Here is a 13,025-nt window from a genome sequence, read left to right as displayed (position 1 = left end):
TAGTTAATTTGGCAATTCTTAGAATTAAAAAAAATCCCATTACCAACAAATTATTTTTTGAGAAAAAAAAGATTCACTTACTTGGTTTTGATTCATTACATATGACATGAGTCACTTTTTCATGCAAATTATAAAGTTCATCATAACTCTGCACCACAAATGATCTATCTTGATATCTTGTGATAGTGTGAAGTTCTGGTCGCTTGACACTTTTTATTCCAATGGCAAAGACATTAATATCAGCTTCTTTCAGAGCCTCTGCTGAGTTTCGTAGGTACGCTCTTTCTTTAGGCTCAGTTGGCCTGTTGGTAATGAGCACCAAGATCTGGGTGATACCCATGGATGGGCGACCTCCATGCATCTCGGCAAACATTTCCTTCGCAAACTTTAAAGCCGTGGCTGTGTGGGCTTTCCCCACCTTGGGCTTCAGGTGTAAAATGGCTTCCCTGATCTGAGCTTTGGTAATGTAGGTATCCAGTGAAAAGAGTACTTCTGAATTATCACTATAGGAAATTGCTCCAAATCTCACATTGTTCTTTCCAACAAGCGAGTCATTGACAATGGCTTCCATGAGTCTGTGAATGGCCATGAGCTCTTGGTTGGAGGTGCTACTAGATGCATGTACCATGAATAGGATATCTGCAGCTTCTGTCTTTTTGCAAGCTACGAGAAAAGAAAAGGAGAAAAGTCTCACACATTCACTCATTCACTAAGTAGGTGCCTACCTTGCACAGTCATGCCTTGAGCTTCTATATGGAAATGGGGTGATGTGTACCTAATCACACAAGAGCTCAGTGCAAAGTGTCCCCACTCCACTCACTATCTCTCACCCCTATGGCACAGAACTAAAGAGAACTTTTCAATCTAATTAAACCCAGTAGATACCCTCTACGTTTCATGTGTGAATTTTAAAACAAACCAGAGGTTTGCTGTCACTCACCCTCCTCTATGTTGCAGAGCCTAAAAAATATCTCCTTTTCCAAGAAAAGGAGGGAGTCGAAGTTTTCCTCATAATACACCTTGTCCTGGGCACCTGTGACCTCCAGCAGCTGGAAGTTGTTGGCCTTATGTGCTCCAATGGCAAAGATCTTGATTCCTTTATCTCTGAGGGCCTTGGCTGGCATTTTTATGGCATCCTTGGATTCCCCATCGATGATCAGGATTAAATACTGGGGTACGTTAGGTCTTCCTCCCTTTGGTCTATCAAAGTAGGAAGAAGCGAAGGAAAGGGCGCTCCCCAGCAGGGTGTCTTCTTTCATTTGTACCATATCAGAAATGGCTCCAAGAATGTCTGTCTTAGAGAAGTGAGTGTCAAGCTGGAACTCCTCTTGGGGGACTGAACTGAACTGCAAGAGCCCAATGCGTACTTTGTCAGAGCCGATGTCCGACCGGTTCACCATCTGCTTCACAAATTCCTTCATCTTGTCAAAGTCTTTAAAGCGGACTCTCTCAGAGCCATCGACCAAGAAAAGAATGTCTGCTTTCATATCCTTACACACTGAGAAAATGTAGAAGAAAAAAAAAGGAACATTTCATGTCTGAATTTAGTGGAACTCGCCCCCTTTCCCACCTCCCACTCTCTAAATCCCTCCCCCAAAACATCCACATGTGGCAACTTAGGTGGAAAATGTACCAGCTCTTCTAAAAATGAAAATCCACTGTGATTTAGAAGGCTCAGTCCAACCATTTCTCAAGCCAATAAACCATTGTGTGGCTATGTCTGAGTGGACATAAGACAAGACTGTGAAATGTGCTCTTCTTGATGACCCATGGGGCACCCTAATTCTATGTTCCATGATGACCTAACTTCCCCAGCTGTAGGCCAGATTGAAGATGGGAGTGTTGTGGATGATGAGTGAGAGTTGATTTGGGGCCCTCATCTTCCTTACCCTCTGAGAAGCAGATGTCCCGGATGACTTCTTCCTGAATATGCTTTAGGGACCCAAAGTCATTCACAAAAAACATCCTATTTTCTGAGCCAGAGATCTCCACCAGCTCTTTGGTGATAGCAGATTTGACCCCAATGGCATAGATGGTAATGTTTTCCTGCCTCAGCTCCTCTGCAGCCTGGGCCACTGGGTCCTGGGACTTCCCATCAGTTATGACGATGAGAAATCCAGGAACTCCGTCCCTGGCATCCCTTGAAAAAAGTTGTTTCATGAATCTCAGGGCATCTCCCGTGTGGGTGCCACCTTCCATCTGCTCGATGCTTCCAATGGCCCTCTTCAGCTGGGCCACGCTGGTGTGCTGGCTGATGTTGAACTCGGTCTGGGAGTAGTCTGAGTACTGGACCACCCCAAAGCGCACTTGGTCTGCACCAACATGGAACACGCTGATCAGCTCATCCATGAATGTTTTCATCTCCTTGAAGTCTTCAGGGACTATGCTGCCTGATCCATCAATGAGGAAATAGAAGTCGGCCTCCTCCGTGTTTACACAGCCTGGTCAGTGAGAACACAGAGACAGGTAAAAATACTCCCTGCCGAGAGGTTAAAAGGCACAGCCTAAGAGAGAAATACATCCACAAGGACCAAGTTCCAGTCATTAGGCTCAATGCTGGAGATACACGGACAGAAAGGAAACAATTCCTGCTTAAGTTCTGTGTCTAAGACTTTCCACATAGGAGGTGATGAAGAGGCAGCCGGATCAGGCCGGACACCTGATTCCCATATTAACCAGCCCCATGGCCATGGGTGAGTCACTCTCTGAGCACTTATCTGTAAAATGGGAAAAACTGATTAAAGCTGGAAAGGACCTCAGAGATGATCCTCACCTTACAGAAGGCCCCAAGAGGTTTGCACCACACGGCATCCTAATGGAACAGGAGCATTTTCATTCTCTGTCCCTTATAGGAGGACTCTGAGAAAAAAACCTCTGTGAACCTTAAAACATGAGTGACCTTCATGTATACATATATTGTATTTAATTTATACTCTAACATATTTAACATGTATTGGTCAACCTGCCATTGGGGGGGGGGGAGAGGAAGGAGGGGAAAAATTGGAATAAATGGTTTGGCAGTTGTCAATGCTGTAAAATTACCCATGCAAATATCTGGTAAATAAAAACTATTAAAAAAAAAAAAACATGAGTGATCTTGACAGTGATAATGGTGTGCTTATGAGCCACACCTTTCTGCAGACTCAATGAGCCAGGCAGGTCCCTTCATGACTGGCACTGCCCTTGTGAGAATGGGAGCCTCCTGTTTTAAGTGAGGTCCCCCATGAGTGAGCGTTGTCTAGAAGAAGCAAGAAGCCAGCTGCACTTGCACAGAGCATCACGCCTGCCCCTTATGGCCAGGCAGTACAGAGAATTCCAGCCTGTGGTCTACTGGCAGTTTTTTTCTGTGATTCTAGCCTCTTCCCTTACATGTGCCCACTTCTAATTTCTCTGGGTCTGTTACCAAGGGACTATTACCTAGGGTCTGTTACCAAGTCCTAGATGGCTTGTGATCTGCATTCAGGGAAGGAGCAGCAGAAGCTCCCATGTGCTGAGACAATCACAGATCCTTCAGGCACATACACACAGAAGCAAGGTATGTTCTTCACAAAACTAAAAAGTGCAAAGTTCAAAATCTTCTTTAAGGGAGAGGATGCACACCGGAAAAGCCATGGCTTAAGAGCCGAAGGGCCTTGGTACAGAGCTGAGCTCTGCCACTTACTGTATAAATATGACCAAGACACCCTTACCTCCATGGGGCTCAGTCTTCTCATCTGTAGGATTAGGGCATGGACTCAGTGGCCTTTGAAGTCCCTTAAAACTCCCAACCTATGACACTATACGGATTATATGAGATACTTGGAACAGAAAAGGGGAGTGTAAAAGGAGGAAAGAAGAGAGAGGAAAGGAAAGGAAAAGGGGAAAAGGGAGGAAGAAAAGAAAGGAGGAAGGAAAGAAGAGAGAAGAATAGGGGAATGCTTCTTACCTTCTTTCAGGGTACGAGTCATCACTGGAACTGAAAAGGTTTTCTGCACAATCTCTGTGCACAAACGTTTCTTTATCTTGTCCCTGACCATTGAGAGCTGCAGGAATGATTCCAGGTAGATAGCATACTTCCGAGGTGGATAGGAGGCTATTTTGTCCAGGTCACCGTTTCCTGAAGCTTTTTGGGTGCCCACGGCAATGAGTGTGACCCCAGATCGCCGGAGGAGAGAAGCTGGCCTGTCCACCCTATCCTGAGAAGAGCCTCCTGTAATGACCACAGCAAACTGCTGAACTCCTTGTCTAGACCGGCTACCCCTCTGCTGAGTGAACACAGTGTTCCTGAGGAAGTCTAGAGCGGCTCCTGTCTTGGTCTGGCCACCTATGAATGGCAACTTGTTCAAGTGGCTCAAGATTTCTGATTTGCTCAGGAACGTGTCCAGCCCAAACTCAAGCCTCGGCTCCTCGCTGTAAAGTACCAGGCCAACTCTGACCTTGTCAGGGCCAATATTTAGAGAGTGGATGGTTCTCCCCAGGAACTGTATGGCCAGCTCGAAATTCTCCAACCCCATTCCACTTGACGCCTCAACAAGGAACACAATGTCAGCCATGGAAGCACTTGTACACACTACAAGCAAAAAGCCAGAAAGGATCAGTCACAATTCTAATGACTACTATATTTTCCATGTGCTGATTTAGAACACATGGCACAAAGCTGATGGTTTAGAATTCAGGTCTAATTTTTGCTCCTTTTAAGGCAAGGAAGGTAACTACAGGTGATACACTACCAATGTGTAGGTTTTAAAATGTTCAACCCTGAACCATATTCACACCACTCATCCAGAGTCTGAATATCTGGAAAATCAATAAGAATGTTCCTTTATATGACTTTCTAGTTTCTTTTTTTACTGCATTTCTTGAGTAAAATCTACTGTCAAGGTCTATAAGTTCTTCTTTCAAAATGTCCCTTAGGTCCACCTCTTCCTCTTATTCCAGGTCTTTATCACTTCATAGCTATCTTATTACTGATAATTTGCTTCCAGGATCTCAACCTAACAGACCCACCTATTTCTGAGCATGAGAGCCACATAATGGAAGCAGATAGCAGAATGGAGACCAACATATGTTGTTTACAAGAAACTCACTTGAAAAAGAAAAACAAACACATAAACATGCACACACACACAGAGAGTTAAAAGACTGAGCTGGAGCAGACTCTACAATATGTCAACTAATGTTTAAATGTAAGAGTAACGATCATGATTTCAGACAAGATAAAAGCAAAAACAGATGTAATTACAAGTGATAAACAAGAAAAGCACATTTTGCTAACAGGTACCAGAGACAATGAATTAATATCAGCACTAAACACATATGTACCAAATGATATAACATCTAAATTCTTAAAGAAAAAGTTAAATGAGTTATAAGGAGAAATAGACATTAAAATTATGCCAGGGACCTCAATATACCCCCTCTCAGACCTAGATTAATCTAACCAAAAAATAAACAAAAAAGAAATTAAGGACCTGAATAAATTTTAGAAAAGATAGATATGATGATCTCTGGAGAACAATGAATGGAAACAGAAAGGGGTATATCTATGTCTCAGCTATGCACAAAAAATGACCTTATATTAGTGAACCAAAAACTTCATAAACAAATGGAGGGGGAAATAGAAATATTAAGTATATCTTTCATGAACCAAAATACAATAAAATTATATTAAATAAACAACTTTGAAGCAAACATTAAAAACTAATTGGAACTAAATAACTTAATTCTACATGGGTAGATCAAGGAATAAATCACAGAAATAATAAATAATCTTATTAAAGATAATGACATCAATGAGACAATATGACAAAATTTCTGGGATGCCACCAAAGCAATACTTAGTGTAAAATTTATATTTCTAAACAGTTTCATCAATAAAAGAGAAAAAGAGTAGATCAATATATTGGGCATATAACTTTTTAAAAGATAGGAAAACAACAAATTAAAAACTTTCATTTAAACATTAAAACAGAAAACCTAAAAATAAAAGGAAATATTAACAAAATTGAAAGCAAAAACAAATTTCATTATTAAATAAAATAAGAAGCTTAAAAAATAAAATAGATAAGCTATTAGTTAATTTGATTTTTAAAAAGAAGAAAAAAATTTTCTAGTATCAAAAATGAAAAGGGCAAATTCACAATCAGGAAAAAATTAGTTATTAGGAGCTATATTCCTATTTTATATGTAAATAAAACTGATCTAAATAAATAGATAAATATTTACAAAAATATAAATTGCCTAGAATAATAGAACAGCAAATTGAGTACATATATAACACTATAATGGAAAAGTAAATGAAACAAGCCATAAGTGCATTCCCTGTGGGAAAGAAAAATAAACAGGACTAGCTAAATCTATAAATGAATTCTCCCAAACATTTAAAGAACAATCTAATGCCATATAAACTGTTTGGAAAAAAATGACAAAAGCAATTTCTATCTATGACACAAATATATAGACTGGATATCTAAACCAGAACAGACAAAATAGAAAAAGAAAACTATAAGACCAATTTACCAATAGTAAACACTTATGCAAAAATTTTAAATAAAAAATATGAAAGCATTTGATAAAATCCAACACCCATTCCTATTAAAAACACTAGAGAGTATAGGAATAAATGGACTTTTCCTTAAAATAATCAGTAGCATCTATTTAAAATCAGCAACCATCATATGCTATGGGGACAAAAAAGATCAGCAAAGAGACTGCAAAGACATATCACAAAGATCATATACTATAATGATGCAAAAAAACCCTTTTGATGAGATACAATACTCATTTATATTTTAAAACAAACAACACTGGAAAGCACAGGAATCCATGATGCCTTTCTTAAAATGAAAATTACTAATAATTATAGAATTAAACAATTCTGAAATACCACCTGATTCCATCATATTGTCAAAACTGACTGCCCAAAAAATGACAAATACTGGAGGAACTGTGAGAAAATAGGTACTAAACTATTGATGGAGCTATCGACTGTCCAGTTATTTTGGGAAGTCATTTGGAACTAAGCCAAAAGTTATTAAACTGTGCATGTCTTTTGATCCAGAGTCTATTTCCCAAAAAGATCAAAAGAAGAAGAAAAGGATTTATACATAAAAAAATTATTTTAAGCACTTTTTATAGTAGTAAAGGAGAAATCAAATTCATTATGAATCCTCTTCTTAAAACTTAAATGATTTAAATTAATTAAAATGGATAAATAAAAGTAGAATGAATAATCATCCCCCAATTTATCTTTTTTATTCATAGAGATTTTTTCATTTCTCGATACAATAGATAATGTATTCAGATCATACTCTCAATTACTAGAAACTTCATTGCCTAAGAAAGAAATGACATAAAAAGTATAAAGATTTTCTGTCAGTATATTCCCATCTCATTGGAAATCAGGACACTATTTTCACCCCTCTTCACCTCAAGGTAAGATGGACTATGCCTCTGCCATCTTGGAGTTAAATCCCTCTTTGCCATTAAGTGTTAGAAAAAATCTTCACAACTATAGCCAACAGAACCTCCCAAACTTGTTCGTGTGTGATTCAAAAGTGTGGCCCTGTCCTCCTTCCCAGAGAATGTGTGAATCAAGGCATCATGGCATTGGTTTTGCTAAAAGCAAGGCAGCTCCATCTTAAAAAGTAAAAGAATAATAAGTAAAAGTAATAATCAAAAGAAATCTCTTAGCTTCCCTACTATCAGCTCTTTGACCCTCTGGACATAAACTTCTCCTTTTACCCCAAAGAACACACCGTACCTGCCAAGGTTTCTTCCTCCATCTCAGAACTGAAGCGCAACCAGCCAGAGCTTTCCAACACCTGGCTGACATCCTGCTGAAGCTCCCTGAGCCTGTCTTGTCCCTCAATCTCAAAGACAAGGGAAGGAGTTGCCATGACCTCCAGTTCTTTTCTATCAAAGTTTTGTATACCAACTGTCATGATCTTCACTCCCCTTGCCTTAAGCTTCTGAGTAGCTTCCAAGACCAAGTCTTCAGACTGCCCAGATGTGATGACCACTGCATACTGAGGGATGCCCTGGAGAAACCGGCTCCCTGCCTTCTCCTGGAAAAAATTCTCCTGTATGAACTGAAGGGCATTCCCTGTCCTCCTGGCACCTCCTCGGAGTAGGAAATTCTGCTGGATATGGGTGATCATCTCATCTGGCTTCTGGTAGGTGTTGAACAAAAACTCAACATGACCTTGGTGACCATACTGGGCCAGCCCAATCTGGTACTTGTCACGCCCAATCTCCAACATGTCGATGACTCTGAAAATAAAACTTTTCATCCGATGGAAACTGGCTGGTGATGTGCCCTTTGAGGTATCCACAAGGAAGACCACATCAGCATAGGATTTGGTGAATGCTAGAAGGGGAGGTAAAAGAGGGAGAAAAAAAAACATAATAAACGTGAAAGATGTTGTTCACAGTAACTAAAGACAAGGATGATTTTTCCTGAGTCATTCAGATGGAAGAAGAGAGACTTGAGCATTGGAAACTATTCTTGCCCTGTACCTCAGTTTCCTTATTTGGATACAAAATAAAAAATAAAACAGAGTCCTGCCCTCAAGGAGCTTACATTCCATCATAGCTATTGAGCAGAAAGGGGACCTCAGAGACCATCCAGCTCAACCCTTTCATTTTATAGATGAAGAAACTGAGTCCCTGACAGGGGAGGTCACTTGAGATCTTGAGATGGTCATTTGTGACTATATCAGCTCTCCACCTCAGAGGGGAGTCATTATAATGTTCTGATTCAATGTTTCTGTAACAAGCAAGTAGTTTTATGGACAACCATAACCAACTGTAAGATCCAAATCAAAAGCTTTATTTACACAGTCCATGGGTGAATTCATAATTCAAACAGCTGACTGACAAATGGGTTTCTCATTCTCACTCCTAAGCTAACAATCACATTTAAAAATGGGGCAGGATAAGTGGAGAACTCCATTCTACAAGATGTGATGCACCCGTGAGCCAGGACCTACACTATTCCCAAAGCCAATAGAGACATCGATAAAGCTGTAAGGTTTGCAAAATACTTTATATGCATTGTTTCATTGGATTCTCACAATGACCCTGAGAGGAAGATGTTTTTATTAGTCCCATTTTACAAATGAGGAAAGAAAGGCATGGAGAGCATCATCTTAGATGTCTAGTTGAATAGAACTCCAAAGTCTTCTTAATCCAGCTCTCTTTATGTCACAGATGAGCTAAGTAAATCTAGCAACTACTCCCTCTCACAGAGGGAGTAATGAACAGAGACATGATCTGAACTTGGTCTTTTGTTTCTTGACTCTTGGTTCAGCCTTAGTTCGCCTAGAACACATATGTGGCTGGCTAAGGTCACATAGGCAGAAAGGAGGAAGAGAAAGAGGAAGAGGAAGAGATGAGAAGGAGAAGGAATAGGAATAGGAAGAAGAGGAGGAGGAAGAGAAAGAGGAAGAATAAAGGGAAGAAGAGGAGGAGAAGGAAGAGAAAGATGAGGAAGAAAGGGATGAGGAGGAAGAGAAAGAGAAGGAGGAAGAAAGGGGAAAGGAGGAGGAAGAAGAGAAGAAGCAGAAAAAGAAAAAGAAGGAAGAGGAGGAGGGAGAGGAGGAAAAAAGATAGGAGAGCAAAGGAGAGATATGGATAACTAGCTGGATGGACAGACAGATGATAGAGAGGTATATTTAGAAGGATGAATAGATAGATAATATTGTCCTAAAAGTCTTAATGTAATTTTAAGTTTTAGTAACATATGCATGTATATAGATATATATAAAACATCTTTTTCATCCTTGAGTTCAGAGACTCTTTTAATTTTTACCTTTATAGAACCTAGGTAGCTGGGTGGTACCATAGTACCCAGAGTACCAGGCCTGAAGTCAGGAATCCAACTTGACACTTACTAACTGTGTTTCTCTGGAGCTTTAGTTACTGAACCTCTCTCATCCTGTATCCTCATCTATAAAATAAGGGGACTGGGTTCTAAGGTCCCTTCTGCCTCTAAATCTATGACCCTAACTGATGCAAAGTGAAATGAATAAGATCAGGAGAACACTGTATACAGTAACCAGCAATACTGTAAGATGATCAACTGTGAATGATTTAACTATTCTCAGCAATACAATGATCCAAGACAATTTTGAAGGATTTGTGATGAAAGATATTGTCTATCTCCAGAGAAAGAGCAGTAGATAAAATATGCTTTTTCTTTATTTTTCTTGGTTTTTTTTTGTCTGTGCCTTCTTTCACAGCATGACTTACATAGAAATGTGTTTTGTATGACTATACATATACAATTTATGTTGAATTGCTTGCCTTCTCAATGGACGGGAAGGGAGGAAAAGAATTTGGAACTCAAAATTTGAAAGAAAAATGTAAAAATTGTTTTACATGTAAAATTGGAACTTTTTAAATTTTTAAGATTTAAATTAAAATTTTAAAATTTGGGGAAAAAATAAAAATTATCTTTAAAATAAATAAATTAAAACTATGATCCTAGGTAAACTGATTATCACTCTTATAGATCACAGGGTGATAGAAAGTTTGAAAAGTGGGAAGAATGAAGAGCTAGATATCAGTTTATGAAAAAAAAAGAGCAAATCAGGGCGAGAGAGAGAGAGAGAGAGAGAGAGAGAGAGAGAGAGAGAGATGAGAGAGAGAGAGAGAGAAGAGAGAGAGAGAGAGAGAAGAGAGAAAGAGAGAGAGAGAAGAGAGAGAATGAGAGAGAGAAAGAGAGAGAGAGAGAATGAGAGAGAGAGAGGGAGGGAGGAAGGGAGAGAGAGAGAGAGAGAGAGAGAGAGAGAGAGAGAGAGAGAGAGAGAGAGAGAGGGAGGGAGGGAGGGAGGAAGGGAGAGAGAGAGAGAGAGAGAGAGGAGAGAGAGAGAGAGAGAGAGAGAGAGAGAAGAGAGAGAGAGAGAGAGAGAGAGAAGAGAGAAAGAGAGAGAGAAGAGAGAGAATGAGAGAGAGAAAGAGAGAGAGAGAGAATGAGAGAGAGAGAGGGAGGGAGGAAGGGAGAGAGAGAGAGAGAGAGAGAGAGAGAGAAGAGAGAAAGAGAGAGAGAAGAGAGAGAGAGGGAGGGAGGGAGGGAGGAAGGGAGAGAGAGAGAGAGAGAGAGAGAGAGAGAGGAGAGAGAGAGAGAGAGAGAGAGAGAGAGAGAGAGAGAGGGAGGGAGGAGGAGGGAGAGAGAGAGAGAGAGAGAGAGAGAGAGAGAGAGAGAGAGAGAGAGAGAGAGAGGGAGAGAGAGAGAGAGAGGGAGGCGAGGAAGAGAGAGAGATGAGAGAGAGAGAGAGAGAAGAGAGAGAGAGAGGGAGGGAGGGAGGGGAGAGAGAAAATGAGAGAGAGAAAGAGAGAGAAAGAGAGAGAATGAAGAAGCTTGAGGTTCCCAAAGATAAATATCATCTATTTCATCTCTTGCCTGGAATCAGCCTAGTAAAGGGTAAATGATTACCTTGCATCTGGTTCTCAACTGCTGAGCACAGGGTAGGAAGAATGTTGTCAGAGAGACCCTCAAGGATGTTGAAGTTTTCTGTGCTAAAAAGGAACTTCTCTAAGGGCTTGCTAGCTATTGTCTCCAGCTCCTGGACATCCTGGACATTGATTCCCACCACGTAGATGGACACGCCTCCTTCCTTCAGCCTGGTGGCCGCCTGGGCCACCTCATCGTTGGACTCCCCGTCCGTGACCAGGATCACTACCTGAGGGACGTTGTCCTTGGCCCGGCTGCCCGCCGATTCAGTGAAATAAGTTGTCCTGAGAAAGTCCAAAGCACTCCCGGTTCGGGTCCCTCCAGTTCGGTAAGGGAGATTTAGAATCTGCTCCAGCACATCACTCTTCAGAGGGAACTGATTGAGCAGAAATGCCGGGTAGATGTTATCATTGAACTGGGCCAAGCCAACCCGCACCTGGTCCCTGCCGATCTCAAGGCCTGAAACCAGTGAGTAGAGGAAGCTCTTCACTTTCTGGAAGTTGTCCGGGCCTATACTCGTGGAGCTGTCCACCAAGAAGACCAAGTCAGCTACGGCTGCTTTTCTGCAGGCTGGGGTTGGAGAGAAGGGGAAGGGGAATGAAAAAACACAAAGTGAACACTCTCAGCCTGACGTTTCAGTGGCTGTGTGATTCTGAACTGGCTTAATCTCTTTGCCTCAGTTTCTATATCTATAAAAATAAGGGGGCAAATTAGATTTTCTCAAAGTCATGAATCTCAAACGTGCAATCTATGAATTCTGTTCTAGGATGAGGACCCAGTGTACAGTACAAATGATCTGGATCCAACTTACCATTCAGCCTCATCTCATACAAGACCCTTCCTATTATGATCTGGCTAAACTGGACTGTGTTCCATTCCCCCACCCCTGCCTCCATTCTCCCCTTGCCTTCTCCCATCCTAGAGGCAGCTGAGTGGCAAGTGCACAGAGTGCTAAACCTGGAGTCAGGAGGACCTGAATTCAAATCCAGCCTCAGACACTTAGTAGTTGTGTGATTCTGGATGTCACTTAACCTCCTCTGGTTTGCTCATCTGTAAAGTGGAGCTAAAAATAGCACTTACCTGCCAGAGCTGTGGTGAGGAGTAAAACACTTAGTACAGTACCTGGCATTTAATAAATGCTTATTCCAGCTCTACCCCAGGGCTGTTATCTATGCCAGTTTCATGATCTATAGTGAATTTCTGTTGATGTCTCTCCAGTTCTTCAAGACCCAGCTCAGACACCGCCTCCTCCATGAAGCCCTCCTGATCTCCTTCCACCCACAGCCCCATTTAATGATCTCTACCTCATCACACTTCTGATGTAATTCTCCTGTTGTTGCTATGTTGTTTCTGGAATGGTTTGCCACTTCCTTCTCCAGTTTATTTCACAGATGAGGAAACTGAGGCAGACAGGGTGAAGTGCCTTGGCCAAGGTCCCGCAGCTAGCAAGTGAATGGGGCTGGATTTGAACTCAGGGAAATGAGTCTCCTCCTTCCAAGCCCTGTGCTCTATCTACTGCCCATCTAGTTGTGACACTCTCCTGAGCAACAAAATCCCTTTCCCTTAAGTCACAGTTACTTCTGTACTTGTC

General features: G+C 41.2%; 1 protein-coding gene across 2 annotated transcripts in view; it reads right to left on the bottom strand.

Moving 5' to 3' along the window:
* Positions 1-13,025, bottom strand: part of LOC141544528 (collagen alpha-4(VI) chain-like) — a 99,016-nt gene that overhangs the window by 67,460 nt on the left and 18,531 nt on the right. For both annotated transcript variants that reach the window (XM_074270825.1, XM_074270826.1), the window contains 6 exons: positions 11,417-12,004; positions 7,742-8,347; positions 3,926-4,549; positions 1,890-2,441; positions 941-1,498; positions 82-663 (listed from right to left, as the gene is read on the bottom strand). In XM_074270825.1, coding sequence (XP_074126926.1) covers positions 82-663; positions 941-1,498; positions 1,890-2,441; positions 3,926-4,549; positions 7,742-8,347; positions 11,417-12,004 — 3,510 coding nt within the window. The remainder of the gene's footprint in view (positions 1-81; positions 664-940; positions 1,499-1,889; positions 2,442-3,925; positions 4,550-7,741; positions 8,348-11,416; positions 12,005-13,025) is intronic.

The sequence above is a fragment of the Sminthopsis crassicaudata genome, chromosome 5, assembly GCF_048593235.1.
Source record: "Sminthopsis crassicaudata isolate SCR6 chromosome 5, ASM4859323v1, whole genome shotgun sequence".
Lineage (NCBI taxonomy): Eukaryota > Metazoa > Chordata > Mammalia > Dasyuromorphia > Dasyuridae > Sminthopsis > Sminthopsis crassicaudata.
This window is presented reverse-complemented; position numbering and strand designations above follow the sequence as displayed.